At 35.7% G+C, this 16,880-nt stretch overlaps 1 protein-coding gene across 1 annotated transcript; it reads right to left on the bottom strand.

Moving 5' to 3' along the window:
- Positions 1-619: 619 nt before the first annotated feature.
- On the bottom strand, positions 620-15,608 carry ELF8 (binding protein). Its single transcript, XM_016333616.2, has 25 exons — positions 15,576-15,608; positions 14,792-15,163; positions 14,279-14,345; positions 13,955-14,149; positions 13,129-13,229; positions 12,112-12,165; positions 11,507-11,623; positions 11,352-11,415; positions 11,022-11,236; positions 10,693-10,777; positions 10,181-10,281; positions 9,505-9,597; positions 6,570-6,638; positions 6,344-6,436; positions 5,997-6,260; positions 5,175-5,255; positions 4,937-5,095; positions 4,709-4,804; positions 3,781-3,882; positions 3,585-3,692; positions 3,242-3,466; positions 2,413-2,679; positions 2,227-2,298; positions 1,598-1,900; positions 620-945 (listed from the first exon to the last, which is right to left on the bottom strand). The coding sequence occupies exons 2-25, from the start codon at positions 14,930-14,932 to the stop codon at positions 775-777; spliced, it is 3,243 nt and encodes a 1,080-aa protein (XP_016189102.1). The 5' UTR covers positions 14,933-15,163; positions 15,576-15,608; the 3' UTR covers positions 620-774.
- Between the last annotated feature and the right edge of the window lie 1,272 nt (positions 15,609-16,880).

Below are 16,880 nucleotides of genomic sequence, written 5' to 3'. Positions count from 1 at the left end.
TGTAAATAGAATAAATTGAGTCAATTTGATTTGATTTATATAAAAATATTCAGGATAGGGCATATAACCAATTCTAATTTAGGACATCTACATAATTTTAAACTCCATTTATTTTATATGCAAAAACCGATGAATCAAACCAAATCGGAACAATTAGCTTTTTAACTAAGCTTTGTCTTCTTTTAGAGAAGAGAAACCGAACTAAAGACTGATAGACCCTAATAGTCCTTTTCATATTTAGCCGCTATACTCTCCTTGTGACCAACTACTTTTTCGGTCGAGTTCGCGACTTATTTAGACTTTAGACTTGATCGTTCATTCGGTATTGCTACCTATTGTTGAATTTAGCTTCTTGTTATTGCAAGTTTATTTAATTTATTACTACTATTTTATACTTTAATAAGATCATAAAACTTTATTGGTGCTATACATGTATTTATTTGTATATTTTTAAAATTTACATTATAATATATTTATATTTTTATTGTTTATTAGAATTTTATATATTATTTTATTATAATTTGATTATTTCAATTGAATCGGTTGGACCACTAAACAGGTAAATCAATAGGTAATAGAGTTTGATGACTCGTTCGGTATTCATAACCTTGCTACAAACTAACAGAAAACTTTGGCCTTTCTAAATTAAGCATTTCCAAATTTATACATATAGATATCAGGAACTGAAAAAGCATCACAACACTGAATTTGATCATCACTAGAAGACAATATACACATCTAACCTGTACAGTCCAAAATTTAATACTGTTCCTACTAGTCACTACCATCATCTCCATTTGTCTTAGGCTCCCTGATTTCTCCATCACTCAGCTCCATATCAGCAGAATTTTCTCTTATAGGACTTGATTGCCGCATTATTGGTTCATCATCATCAGATTCTGATAACGCTTGCCTCCGGCGGGCAATGTTTGACGATGGTGCAGCCTTCAACAACAATAAGGAGGAATTAAATGATCGGACTAGTCAATATGAATGAAGCAAATAAAAGCTTGCAAAAGGTATAGATGACCGTGTTTGTACAATAATCTGAGGGCAATAGTGTAAATCACTTGTATATGCTCGAGACATGTCATTCACTGGCAATAAAAAGCAAAACCTTCCGCATCGAGACTAGATAACAATTAAAACAAATTATACAGGACTAAAATACAGCATTATTATGGAGTGACACAGATATCATGTGAGACCTTGATGAAATGATTCCTGCTTTCTTATTGATCTATATCATGATCTCTAGAATAACTTGGTTTCATTGACTCTAACTCCATGATGGATATAACAACGCACACTTGTCACACATCCTAAAGTTGTTCAACTGTGAGTTTGTCATATAGATATAAAAATCGAGTAGAATTTATTGCTTTATGTTTAGACACCATTGTAATCAATAAATCTACTCTATAAAACTTTTTTGCTTTATTTTTTTTAGCACCATGCCAAACTAATCCCAAAAGTAAGTCCATCATGACAAGCTACCAAAAATATATTTCAACCTAAAAGGAGTGAGGAACTGAGGATATAAACAAAAGAAATAGAAGGCATTCCAAAATTTAAATTTCTAATAATCGCAAATTACCATATCATCTTCTGCATCAGAATCTTCAAGTCCAGCAGCTGCAAGAAGATCCTGAGCATTCCCCTCAGCATCATCATTCCCCATAGTTTGGGGCTCTCTGTAGTTATCAACATCTTCATCCTCCATCTCTGGTTCATTCATCATATCGGCTTCTCCTTCTTCATTGTCATAGTGTGATTTCGAGTGCTTATCCTTCTTTCTCCTCTTTCCACCTTTCTTTCTCCGTTTCTCGCCAGTCCCACCCTCTTCTTCTTCTGGTGTCCTTTCCCTTCGTCTTGAGTGTGAGCTGCTCTTCCATTGTTCCTAGAAATATAAATAGAGCTTAGACCTTCCGAGGCACATTATCTTCCCAGCACAGCAGCACCCACCTCAACCAACTTGAACAACATTCACAAAGGATAAACCCCACATCCATCTCAATCTCATTGAAAAACCTATCCTAAGTGAGTAGTTACTATACACAGCATCGGTCTATACCATTGTAGAATGTTATTAGCCAACACACCTACCCCCTCCCCCTAAACAACAAAAATTTAAACATAGCACTCAATATGGATGGAAACCCAATAATCCCTAAACCAAGCATTGTATAACTTTACTCTCTGAGAAGGAAACCCGATAACCCTTACCTTAACACGCTTAAAATGTTCCTCCTGTTGTTGCACCCTCTTCAGTTCATCCTCTTGCTTTCTCCTTTCCATCTAATATCAAATTAAGAAGAAAAAGAAAAGCAATTTATAAATTTATTAGAAAAAAAAAAAAACGAAAACTGGGACATGCATATTGCAGAGACCAATCAATTATGAATAGCGCACCTGAAATTTCCTTTGCTCTTCAGCCTTCCGTCGGGCTTCCTCGGCCAATGCAACCTGACGAGCAAGTTCTTGCCTCTGTCGCACTTGCTGCTCCTCACGCTCAGCTGCTTCAAGATGAACTTTTGCAGCCGAAAGTAGGTGGTTGCAGTACCCAACATGAGTGTCAATTTTTTTCTCATCAAACCCATGAATATGAAGGTTGGATGCAGCAGACAACTGACTAAATACTCGAACAGCATTTTGCAGTTCTGCTACAGTTGCTCTCACCTACCATTAAGAATTCAGATAAGTTAGACAAACTTTTGCGTAAAAAGAGTCCAGTGCAAGGTGGCCCAAAAATTAGGGTTTTTTACATGTAAGGTTCGCTAGTATCTCATAGCCTGAAGTAAAAATCATAGATCCATGTTTGATGTTTGAGGAAATAGTAGCTTATATTGTGGTTAAGGGTTCAACAACCACCCAAACATGCAAAAGAACAACTCACTCTCCATGTGGAGAGTGTCTTTGTGTTTATCATCCACTAGATCCACTAACAATAAAGAATTATGGCATAAGCAGAGTCACAATTTAAGTGTAAGACAATAATGAAATTACAGACAAGTGTCACATCAGTCATTCATCAATATATTAGAATAGATGAAGTTTTCTGCAATGAAACAAGGCAGTCTTTATGGGAACAACAATGCAGTTCATGATCTTACTTTAAAGAACCTGCTATAATTCATGGGAAAAAGTAGACAACCAGAAATGAACATAATGCCACCTATGAGCATCTTTCATCAAACAGCTGAACAAATTTAATAAGATAGGTTCAAGGGATTGACAAGACCTCATCTGCAGTCCTTTTTGCCTTCTGTAATGTTGATGCTGAAAACTTTTGCATCGCAACACCTGCGTCAAATCTTAATGTATAGTTTGAGGGTGCCAAATGGATTGCCCTTAGTAGAGTTTTTATACAATCTTGCCACTGTTCTGCTTCATAATGAGTACGAGCTAAATATAGAAGTATTTGCGAGTCTGTGTTATAAAAAAACTTTCGCAAGCAATTCTGATACTGCAAAATTAGAAAGGTAACATTTTCCCAGAAAGGAAAAGGAATGTCATCAGCACATGATTCCTATAATACTTCAGCAAGAACTTAACAAGCAAAACAAATTAAACACGGGATATACCATTTTCACAGCCAAAGAAAAATTTCCCTGAGCAAAATAAACATGGGCCAAATTTATCCAAACATCAGGCATCTGGACAAAAACACTACCACTTGCAGCTTCTTGAACCTAAAAAAGATAGAAATAAATAAATAACTCCAGTATATGAAAGTTTATGCCATGCATATCCCAAATATAAGCAGATATATCAGGTAACCTGAGTGAAGATATCCTTTGAAACATCAAAATGGCCTTTCTCAGCTAGCACTACTCCAGCACCATTGGCAGCATATAAATTTGCAGAATGCTGAATCAGAACCTAATCAAAAATTATAAAAATAAAAAAAAATCAATAAAACAATCCCATTATAAACCAAGGTAATAGTTCCCAGTTTAGATATTTCCAAATTCCTATTCCCAAATAAGGGAAGGGGTTGGGGGAAAGAGTGCACATGGCACAAGCAAATTATATTCATTATTTTTCATTTATTTTGATTAAGGGCCAACACCCTGAAGAAGTTTAAGCTATTGGATGGAGGTTTAAGGATGGTTTACTTCCTATCAGTGCCGCCCCTCCCAGCTTAATGCATGAGTACTACATCATATATAGTTGCTGAAATTAAATTTTAATTTAAGGGTGGGGCCAGCACAGAGCAAACTCCTAACCATTTGATCTAATATCATGCCCTAAACCAATTCACCAAAATGCTTAAGCCATGACACACGTTAATATGCATACGAAATGAATGAAATACTAAGATCAATGGGATTGATGCATCCAAGGTTCCGAAGTCCAAACCAAGGTCTGCAAACCAAAAGCTGAGGTGAACTGATAGGATTAGGGATCTAGCAGAATTAGGGAATTTTATTGATGAATTAGGGATTGTAAATCACAATCCCTATTGAACTACACTGTTGGGTCTAACCAACTCTAGAGAGAATTTCCCCCTCCTGAACTAACAAACTGAACAGAATTTTCAAACTGACTTAAAAAACTAACCAACCCCTAGTACTTATAGCCAGCAGCTAGGACTAGCATTACTGCTCTAGAACCTGCCAAACTGGTTTCTATCATAAACAAAAACATGCAAAAATAGCTCAAGACGGCAAGACAGAAAAGTAAGGAAATAATAAAATAAACCTACTCGTGTATAGAGTTCCTTGGCCTTTTCCAAATGAGTAGCTTCTAGCTTTGGATTTCTCTTCTCATTCCGAACTGCTGCAAAGTAATTCCAGTTTCCCTATTCATTACAGAACCAGCGTATCAAAATAATTATCATGCTTCGACATTTGTGAGGACCAAAGAGCTACACAAAGTACATCTAGAATGAACAATAAGAATAGACACGTTTATGAGCACCAAAGAGACCTACAAGAGCAAGAGTAGCATATGAGTCCTTCCCATCAGTTGCATCACTGGCTGCCCTGAGAGTTTCTTTTGCCTTTACCCAATCATCATTTTTCAACTCCAAATCACCAAGCATAGATAATGCATTTGGACACTTTTCATTCACCTTTAGCGCATCATGAACCTACAGAGAGTATAACTGAAATTGTGAAGCTATGCAATTATTATAGAAGCAACAAAAGCAAGATCAGGGATATTAGTACCAGCTCAATGCTTAACAGAATGTTGTTTCGAGCCTTTGCGATTGCAGCTAACCTCAGATACGCATCAATATAGTCTGGAAACTGAAATAGAAAAAAGAAAAAAGAAAAAAATAAAAATAAAATAAGGAATTCATTAGAGATCAATAATGGAAAGCTGGAAACCATATTGAATGTGCAAAGAATAATAAAAGATGGTGGCCAAGATACAACAATGTAGGCAATGATTGTAATAGAAACCCTACTGCTGAAAGCAGGACAACTTCTTCAACTAAACTGAGGTGTTCTATTCATTATTGTCATGAAGCAATGTCCAACTGTTAACAGTCAATACAAACAGAACATGTTTGATGCAATGCCTTATAACAAGCTCAGTGCTCAGACCATGCTTAAAAAATAATTCTTAAGAATGTGGTGTGTTCAATACCAAAAAAGAGGCTGAAAGCATTGTGCACATGGGGAGTTCACTAAATGGTTACATCAGCTACCATTATTGTAGTAAGATAATGAAAATACATTTCATTACATACTCAACAATTCAAATATATTAACCGGAAGCTAGAAATATAATAAGTGGTGTGGATAATCCGGAAAGCTCAAAAAATGATTGGCTATTAATTTTATGGCATTCAGCTGTAAAAACTCTATTCATGGCTTCAGTGAACTGTTCATTAGATAAATAGCATAAAGTAAAAGAAACAATAAGAGTCATAAATGATCATCATATTTGAGACTACAGAAAGGTTAATATTCTTGAGTCTGTCAGTGGTGGGTAGATGGATATGCAAACAAAATGCACATGATGTTTATTTAAGATACACATACCCTGAATAATATTAGGCGATACAATATACTTGCAGTTCCAGAATCATTTAACTGCTCAAGTAATCTGGCCAGGTTAAAGAGCACTGTGACTTTATCCCAGGGCAAATCTATATGATGACCGGTACTTTCAAGCTTATGAAATAATTGCATGTCCTTAAACTGTAGTGTAGAAGTAGCAATATCATTGGAAGACTTATTTCCCCCATTAATAAGAAAAAGCCATATGCCGTCACCCAAAGCCTCTTTAAAAGTTTGTTGAGCAAGCTGATACAAAGAAGAAATGAAGGATTAAGTGTGTGATCATGGGGCCAAAACAAAAGCAATGCAGCATTTATAGAATTACAAACCTCAAACTCTCCCCTTTCAAACTGAAGGACACCAATATTATTGAGTAATTCTATTGGTACGTCTTGGCCTCCCTTCTTAAAAAGAGTACGAGCCTGCACCGGGTTTACAACAACCAGATTAAAAATAGATCCCAGAACTTCAACCATCAGGTGTTTTCTTAAATTTTAATTGGATGAGAGAAACTTTGCAAAACAATTTATCAAGTACATAATAAAATTCTCTTACAGTTTTAAATGCATCGAGGGCAGATCCTGTATCAGACAGAATCAACAATTCACCCAGTTCAAGAAATGCCTGTACTTTAATGGAGAATATAAGATTAAACCAAGAGCTAGATATAAGGTTTTGCTCAACTAATTACATAAATATTTAGAGAGATGAAAGGAACCAATTTAGAAAATTTAAAGGCTTATTTTCTTTCAAATTCCTTTTTTTTTTTTTTTAAAAGTTCTAAATTTATTTATGCCACATTGTTTTCAACCTGTTTCCTGTAGGATTTCGTAAAGGTAAACAAAAATACCGAATGAATTTCACTCTCAACAGTTTATTTCAAATTATCACAAAAAGGAAGGGCTCGTAACAGTGTTTACGAAACAAACACTTCAGGCAAAAACCAAGGAATGCTGAATTTGCAATATTTGTAAATACTCATATATTAGCATTTTGTTGATAGTTGCTTATAGAAAAGATAATTTTTTTAACCAAAGCCATATGCTTCAATATCTACATACAGTCAACAACTTTCATCTTCGCCATCTTAATATCAGCTACATGAGAAAGTTATCAAGCATTTATTCTATAGTTTCAAAACAACAATCAGTTCACAGGCAACAAAAAATTCATTATTATGTTAAAAGTATAATATATACACTATATATAGGCAACCAAATAAGTTTGAACTCAGAAATAATCCATAAAAAAATAATGCTCAAGTGCTTCTTTTCCTTATTATAGATATGTATCACATGGGAAGTGTCATGAATGGCAGGGACAAGGAAGCAAAGAATAGGAATTACAGCATGTTAATTGTTTCTTACGCCTAATAGCCAGACCCAACACGATGAATAGGTGACAGAACATGGACCGTATCATAAAACTAGGGAATATCAACAACAAAGAGGTCATATTTCAGGATGACACTTGGCCCATAATCAGGGATAAACAGAAAGGAGGAACAGCTAATGTTGGATACCCTTGATAAATTGGATATCAAAAGTTTTATCTCTAAGGAAGACAGAAAAGATGATGGCTTTACTATAGATGTTAAGGAGATTTCACTGAGAAAACTAATTGGAGAAGACCAAGATTCAATAGCTAATGAAGAGGGAAAAGATCCTAAGGACCAGCTGGGTTTCTAGTGTTCCTATATTTCAGCATTTTGTGAAGGAAGAAAAAGTGAAAAGAGTGAAATGATAAAAATCTTGTTTCCTGAATTCCTGTTTTCATTTATTTTCACTATTTCCTTTAAGGAACAACAACAACAACAACAACAACAAAGCCTTGTCCCACTAAGTGGGGTCGGCTACATGAATCAAACGACGCCATTGTGCTCTGTCATGTATCATGTCTACAGAGAGACCGTTTACATGTAGATCTCGTTTGACCACCTCATGGATGGTCTTCTTAGGTCTTCCTCTGCCTTTCGCCCTTTGTCCATCTTCCATCTCATCCACTCTCCTGACTGGATGTTCTATCGGTCTTCTTCCCACATGTCCAAACCACCTGAGACGCGATTCAACCATCTTTTCCACAATGGGTGCTACTCCAACTCTCTCCCTTATATCTTCATTCCTTATTTTATCCAATCGCGTATGACCACTCATCCATCTCAACATCTTCATCTCTGCCACACTCAACTTATGTTCGTGCTCCCCTTTAGCCGCCCAACACTCCGTACCATACAGCATAGCCGGTCTTATAGCGGTGCGATAGAATTTACCTTTAAGTTTTAAAGGCACTTTTTTGTCGCATATAAAACCAGATGCACTCCGCCATTTTGACCAACCTGCTTGAATCCTATGATTTACATCCTGTTCAATCTCTCCATTATCCTGTATGATGCACCCAAGATACTTAAAACTTTTAACTTTTCGCAGGATGTTTTCTCCAATCTTCACCTCTATATTGGAGTTTTCCCTTCTCAGACTGAACTTACATTCCATATATTCCGTCTTGCTACGGCTTATGCGCAGACCATACACTTCTAGAGCTTCTCTCCATAACTCCAACTTCTTATTTAGGTCTTCCCTTGACTCTCCCATAAGGACGATATCATCGGCAAAAAGCATGCACCATGGCACAGGCTCTTGGATGTGCTCTGTGAGTACTTCCAAGACTAATGTGAAAAGGTATGGACTTAAGGATGATCCCTGGTGTAATCCTATACCAATAGGGAATTCCTCTGTCACACCACCTTGAGTCTTCACACTAGTTGTGGCCCCATCATACATGTCTTTAATTGCCCGAATATATGCGATCCTTACTCTCCTCTTTTCTAAAACCTTCCATAAGACCTCCCTTGGTACCCTATCATACGCTTTTTCCAAATCAATAAACACCATGTGTAGATCCCTTTTTATCACTATTTCCTTTAAGGAAAAAAAAAAAAAAAAAAAACGGGGGAAATAAAATGCTCCCCCTCTCACAATGAATTTTGGATGCTCCTTCCGAAAAATGAGATTCAAACATCTTAAACAAAAAGAAAGCCCTTTCTCACTAAATAGAGCTTACATGGTGCATTTCTCGTATTGAGTCGTGAATTGTAAGATGTTCCTAATGCTAATTAATCTGAAAAAGTGTTGCTAAAATTACAGTAACGCTTTTTTATTATTTAGTAACATTTTTTAAAAGTGTAGCTAAAAAAGCATTACTAAATGTAAAAAAAGAGTGTGATTTTAATTTTAACGACACTTCATAGCCACCATAAGCATAGGAATACTAGAATTCATCATATATATATATATAACAGGTTCAGATACCAATTCTAGTTATGAACAAAGGCATAACTGCCCACTTTGAGATGGATAACACTTTTCATGTGAACAAGGCAGAGCTTACATGTGTAAATCTTAAAACAAGTGAAGGAAGACAGGGGAAGTTGGGAGAACACAAGACTGGTCTTTAATAAAATTTAGAAAAACACACTATCAGCAGATTTCACCTGGGCATCACGGGGATCAATTTTTGTTGCTTTCCTAATAAAGTCCTGTCCCTTGTCAGTTTGACCAAGCTGAACATATATGTGTGCCAGTGCCTGTAAGGAAAAACATCAACACAAGAAATAGGAAATAGGAAATAGAGAAAGTGATTTTACAATAATTTTTCAGAACTACAACTGCTTTATTTGTATAACTAATACACAGGTAAAGTAATCTACAAATGTGTCTACAAGGAGCGCCCAAAACTCTGGTGATTTTACAATAACTTTCAGAAGAACACGTTAAGAAACCATAAAAAAATTATTGGTAAATTAACAACTCAAACTGGTTCTGAATAGTGAGTAACCATCAGTCCTCTGATAATACTTACCAAGAATACCTTTTTCTAACATTCCCAAAACACATTTGAAGAAACTGATTAGTTTTGGGTCTTTTGGCATGCCAAAATATATAACTGACCATTAAATAGTGGTTTAATAATGCTTATTTTAAAGATTGATCATCATTTTATGGAATATATACCATATTCAACCAAGAAAAGTGCATGTCCTCAACTGATGTTTCCGAAACATGTATATATAACTCACAAAGATAATGACTCTTTCAGTTGCGAAAAACACTGACCCTAAAAGAGAAATGATATTAAAGGATGTAAGGTACATCCTGTCAGGCACTCACTTTTAATGTCTCGCAATTATCCGGGTACACCTCCAGAACCTTTTCAAAATTTGACAGGGCACTTCTGAAATCTCCCAACTTTAATTGCACTTGTCCTAGACCTGGAATCAACATAAAAGAGAAAAAAATTAAAAATAAGGAAGTAACAGGCATTTGGTGAACAATACCAATGAGACTATGAAAACAGCCTTCAAATATTATTGCTGATCATAAATGAGTAAGTTTTACAGAACCTCAAACGAATATGCCACATTTGCTACAACATGGAAACAGATCTAGTAAAATCGCAATATCAAAACATGACTGCCCGCTTGAAGATCACATTCAACATCTGCTATTTTCATTAAGATAGAAGGCCTACAAATACTGAATCAAGATATACCTAATATACTAAAACAATGAACATGTTTCTACCATAAGTTTCATAGTTGATTAAATTTAATTTCTTTCACTGCCATATTACAATGTTGTAGCCATGCTGTAAAGTTTCAAATCTGAATGAAGCAACCAACCATAATAAGGAAACACAAATTCATGAGGCTTGTTGACTTCCTTGACAGATGCCATGTAATACACCCCTGCTTTGTCATAGTCCCCCTATGGTTAAGAGGAAAAATAAAAAATTAAAAGATTACCAGAGAATAAAATAGTAACTTGCTAACACTAAAAATTTAGAACATGCGAAGAGAAGACAAGAAAGTAAATAAGAGTATTGTAGACAAGAAGACAGTAAAATCAATAACTGTTTCTTTTATTTGCAAAAACAATAGCAGGGCCTAAGCAATTTATTAATGCCACTCAAAGGAATGTTGCCAACAGTAGAGAGAGATTTGCTTCCAACCTTGCTATGGTAAGAGCGCGCTAAATTATAATAAGAATGGGACTTTGTTGGACCATGATTGGTGACAGCTAATGCAGTTTCAGTCAGTTGCTCAACCAAGAAATGTTGACCAGTGAAGAAAAAATGATTTGCAAGATAATTCAGAGCCATTGCACAATAAGGGTATATCTCAAATGCCGTCTGCATCTTTACCATTCCCTTTCTAATTCCAGCAGCTGAAAGATACTACACAGTATCAGAGTCGATCCAATACATGAGAAAAAATATATATTACAAGTTATACGAGACATATAAGGTGCCTAAGAACATGATACAGGGGAAAAAGTGGACCTTCATTGGTACGCAAGTCCATTATTGCAAGTGCTACAAGAGCCTCAACATTTTCTGGATCTAGCTGAAAAGAAGGAAACCAGGAAACATACAGACATCAGTACTACCAAAGCAACATGACAGCATATCCATTGGCAATTAAAAGATTCACTTGCCTGCAAAACTCGCTCAAATGCCTGTCGAGCCTTTTCAAATTGACCTAATTTGTAGCGACATAGACCTATGCCAAGCCTAACAGGTGCAGGGCAATCGGGATAAACTTGCAATGCTCTCTTCAGGTTTGCAAAAAAAAATATAAAAAAAATTAATAATAATAATAAACATGTGTTAACTTGTGTTGATACCACTTAACTGCCACTATTCAAACAACTTAATAATGCTCACCATCAAAATAAAATCTCTGCTTATTTAACTTTATATCATTTATCTAATCCACTGAAATTTCATACAATAAGCTTTTGCGCAACAATTCCAACACTAATCTGCAATCCACCGAAATTTTGAAATGCATGTCACCGTCGCTAATTGTTCTACAAATGGTTTCACAAAACTTAAAACCAATTGAAGTTATTCATTTGAGTGGAGTAATAGTCATCTAGTTTTGAGTATTGTCAATTCTTTCTGAATCTACTCAATTATTCTTTGGTGACAATAAAAAAATGTGAATGCATATCAACCTAATGGTATATAGACATGTCAATGTGCATATATAAATTGTAAACGAGAGAGTTTTTTCTACCAGCAAAGAAGGTTTACCAACCTTGTACAACTCAAGTGAGTCAGAATACCGCCCTCGGTTGAACTCAACACAGGCCTGTAGAAATTCACTAAAGTTATTACTAGAAACACAGTACTTATATAGAATAACTAAACAAAACTTCAAACAAATTCCAGGTTGTAGCATAACAAACACAGATGGAAAACATTCTCTCTGAAGGCTGGGAAAAACCAATGATAGATGTAGAAAATTTGGGTGATGGCATGGCAAAAGCATTGCAATTTAAATTGCTAGCCAGTAGCAACAAATTAATATACTTTAATTGCTTAGCATTCAATTAAGGTCTACAGTCCTATAATGAGAATATATAGAGACAAGCCAGCAAATTTGATCCTCTAAAACTGAAAAAATTACTGGAAACAATTCTTGATATATCTATTTTCATTTTATTAATAAGCAAGTATTTTTATACTTCTATTAAAAAATCATTTTGTAATTTTCCAATAACCATTTGGGGTTGAGAAAGGGAGAGCACCACTAGGACTGTGGTTAAGAAGAGGTACTGGTTGGTCATACACCTGTTGATGTCTTTTACTGGAGAATGGTCTTAAACTTGGTGAATTTGGATTCACGTTTACTCCCCCCAAAATCCCATTCTCCAGCCACTTAACGTGAGTCCTTAATTCTCAAACATGATTGCATATTTTGTTCCAAAATCAGTTGTAGATACAGAATCAACTATAGATATAAGCGTCAAATAGTTATTTTTTATTCTCCTACTATCCTGTTTGGGATGTTCTCGATTTAAAATTTTCAACTTTATCCCATAATTATAGGTATATATGTCACATCAAAATGGAAGAACTATTAAAATATATATATATAAGTGATTTCATAAACACTATCCAAGGATTTATTTTGTCAAAAGATAGACAAAAATACCAAACATAAATTACTTTACCTTCAAATTGACTTAAAAAAACTCAATTATATCTAAAATCAATCACATACACATGCATAAGCTAAAACCTTGCACACATGTGGATAGACTCAATAAACCTGGCCGAGAAGAGCAGGAACATTATCTCGGTCTCCATCTAATACAATCTTAAATGCAGCAGATGCCTGCTCTACTTCTCCCTTTGCAAGCAAAAGTTGACCTGTAAGCATTAGCTATGTATCAATTTTGCAAGTATCTAGAGCAAGAGGCATTCTTCTAATGACAGGGGACAAACGCGAAGTTCAACAAGATAAATGATGGATACTCATAACTTGTGAGGAAATATCCAGAACATAAAATATAGAGTGAGAAAATATCAAGAACATAAAATATAGAGCAACCAATATGCCATCAAGCAAAACAACTGCATGTGTCATGACCACTGAGTTTATCAGATAAATAAGAATGCTTCAGCAGTAAAAACTAAAATACCATAGTAAGGCTAATTTGAGATGATATGAGCTCATCTCTAAACTCTAAAGTGAAAAAAGAAAAATGAATTCAGCTTATACCAAAATGGCGTATAATCATCTCTTACTTTCTTACTTTATAACCAACTTCAAAGCAGCTTTTTATTATTAAAATAAATGTTTCTCAAATAGGCTAAAAGTATAAACAACTACATGATGAGATCAAACACTATCAGAACAATAACTTTCAAAACATCACATGTTCAAATACTATTCAGAACAAAACTTGTTTTAGAAGCGAGCTTCTTTGTTGTAATGCTAAGGCATCTATGAAATACCTAGAAGCTAGAGCTCTTCTATGGTCCATGCCAACATAAAATTAGCAGGTATCATGTTCCTCATTGTGAAATTACAATGCTTGATTCAGTTCCACTGAGACATAATAATTTACATAAATAAACAAACATATGTACACCTTTCCCAACCCATGTCGAGGGCTCATGCATGTCGATCCTCGATGCTTTATTGTAATATTGAGTTGCCAAAATGAAATGCTCCTCCTTTTCTCTTTGTTTAGTCTCGATTTTCCCAAGGTAGCTATAGTATGCCCCAAGGGCATTTAATATAGCAATTCTCTCATATCTAACGTCAGCATAGTAGTCATCGATTTCTGCGGAAAAGGAGAAAAGCAACCAGCACAGTTGAACTATATTAGACCCTAATTTAACACCAAACAATAACAAAAACATAAGATTGACACAACAAACCCCATCAAAAAGAATATGCAACCAAGGTATACCCGGGCTGGATCCCTCTTCCAAAATCTGGCGAAATTGATCAATTTTTCCCTGCTTGAAATACTCCCTCTTCACCACAAGAAAAATATAAGCAACATTAGAAGTAAAGAAAGGAGCAGTTGGTACCAAAGACAAGCAAAACAAAAACAAACAGGAATTATACTAAATGGGCATCTACATCTATAGGGAAAACTTGAGTGACACTGTAGCACATCTATAACAGACAATAATGGCAAATCATCTAACAAGCTCCAAGTTCAAACCACTAGTAGCATTATTGGTTTATCTTATCATTCACCCACACAATGGCTTTGAGTTCCAAAAGCTAAACCTAACATGCTATCATAACAAAGGTGCAAACCAACTCACATCACACAAAATAAGAGCAACAAACAAATGCAAGAAAGCAAGCATCTTTTTTGTTTTCAAAGTTTAATTCCACAAGTTGAAACTTGAAAGCAGAAATTGGGTTCGATTCCGAGAAGAAGTGGAAGGCAAAGAATGAAATTACGAACCGCGATAATGAGCCAGAGATCGAGAGGGGCTTGCTCGGCCTTGAGGATGTCGAGGATGTCGGAGGCGTCCCTGGGAAGTTGGTCGAGTGCAACCCTAACCTCTTCCTCCGAGTTCTGCACCGGAATGTACACCGATGCCATTGGTTTCCACCAAGATTCTCGAGAGAGAAGAAGAAAAACCCTAAGTTGCTCTCTGTAACGTTATCGTGAGGGCGAGAGAGAATGAAAAGCTGCACACCGTTCTGGTTCCGCTCTTCAGTTCAGCAGGAGAGATGGCAGCTGCCGTTCGGAGGACCAACGAATCTAAGGACAGGTCTAGTGGGGAGCTTGTGTGTCTTGAAAGAGAAAAAAAAAAGATGTTAAAAGTAAATACTAAGGCTTGAAGAGGTGCTTGTGCTTTTTAAAAGATCAAGTTACTCGTTTTGTGTTTGGTAAATCAAAAAGATTGTGTCTGTGCTTGTAGTTTTTAAAAGATAGGAGTACTTTTGAAAGTACTTAAGATAGAACTTTTTAAAATTGGCTTGTACTTTTCAAAATTTAAAAGTCTAATATATCCACATATGTTAACTAATTTTTAAATTTAATACTTACATTTATGTCTATTATAGTATTTTTAAATTTTAAAAGTTATTTTACCAAACGCAATTGATATTGCTTGTATTTATTAAAAGTTATTTTTTATTTGATTTACCAAATATAAATGTTACGACTTTTAAAAAGCTATCTTTCAAAAGTTAACTTTTATAAGCTACTTTTAAAAAGTAAAAGCTTTACCAAACTAAGCCTAAATAGGTGAAAAGTAAACGGAGCCTTTGTACTAAAATTTAGGACTTTGGACTATATACTACTCTCCGTGTGAATCACCAATCGAATGGGGTTATATGCCATAGCCACTGGGGATGGCAACAACCCCTTCGGGGCGGGTATCCGCGGGAATTTACCCGCCCGGGAGTGGATATGGGGAGAGTTTTTTACTCACGAGAATGGGGTGGGGACCCGTATAATAAACGGGACAGAGGCGGGATAGAGGCATCCATCCCGTAGAGATTTGTTTAATCTCCTCCTATATAAAATGACTAATATATATATATATATATATATATAACATATGAGGAGAGGTGAAAATCCTAGCCGCTATTACTCACACTTCACAAACCCCAAATCCCTTAATCCCTCTTAACTCTGAAGCCTCAACTTCAAACGGTCAAACCCCATCCCACTAAACCACACACAGAGTCACGGACGGCCACCTCCCACCCCCAATCATTCACCGCTACCTCCTAGTCTTCCACCCCCTCAGTCCCTCTCTCTCACCGCTACCTCTCATTCTCTCACGCACTGTGGATCTTAGTCAAGACACCGTTAGGTCACGCACGCTGGCACACTGCAGCAGGGAGCCCGCCGTCTTCGTCGTCATTGTGTCTTTTCGTGGCCTCGCGTTCGTCCGCGTCATCTGGTCGGGTATTCTCATCATCGTCCGCGTCATCTAGTCGCGTCATCTGGTCGCCTCTTCGTGTCTTCTCGTGGTCGCCGGCCATCGCCTGTTCTCCGTCGGGTAAGTCACAAAACTCTGAAATCTTTATTATTTGCTTTGATTTTGAAGGATTTGTTATAATTTCTGAGTTAGGTTATTTTTTTATGCTGAGTTATTGAGTTTGGTTTCTATAATTCTGAAATTCTAATTATTTCATTTTGATTTTGATTTTCTGATGTTGAATTGTCGAATCTGATTCCTATGATTCTGAACTTTTCATTTGATTCCTATGATTCTGAATTTTGTTAAATTGTTTTCTTTTCGATGTAGGATTCAAGTAAGTCGGAATCTACCATCACTACTATTACAGAATGAAAGGAGGATTGAAAATTATGTTTTTACAATGTAATGAACTTGTTTGGTTGTTTATGGATATGTTTGGTTGTTTATGGAATATTTGGTTGTTTATGGATATGTTTGAATGTTTATGTTTGTTGGTTATTGCTATTTAAGTTTTTAAAAGACTATGGAAATTATGTTTGTAATGACAACTGAGGATTATTTTTAATTTTTCCTAATTTTTTTCATTTTTTTCAATTTTTATTAGTTTTTACA

The sequence above is a fragment of the Arachis ipaensis genome, chromosome B3 (assembly GCF_059453495.1).
Source record: "Arachis ipaensis isolate K30076 ecotype BB chromosome B3, ASM5945349v1, whole genome shotgun sequence".
NCBI lineage: Eukaryota > Viridiplantae > Streptophyta > Magnoliopsida > Fabales > Fabaceae > Arachis > Arachis ipaensis.
This window is presented reverse-complemented; position numbering and strand designations above follow the sequence as displayed.

Bases quoted from the DNA above. Each gene is read 5' to 3' on its own strand.
- ELF8 (XM_016333616.2), bottom strand. From the start codon at position 14,932: ATGGCATCGGTGTACATTCCGGTGCAGAACTCGGAGGAAGAGGTTAGG. The intron at 3,883-4,708 runs GTAGGTTTATTT...ATTTTTGATTAG, and splicing joins CCAAGGAACTCTATACACGA to GTTCTGATTCAGCATTCTGC. The intron at 2,680-3,241 runs GTCTTGTCAATC...TCTTAATGGTAG, and splicing joins CAAAAAGGACTGCAGATGAG to GTGAGAGCAACTGTAGCAGA.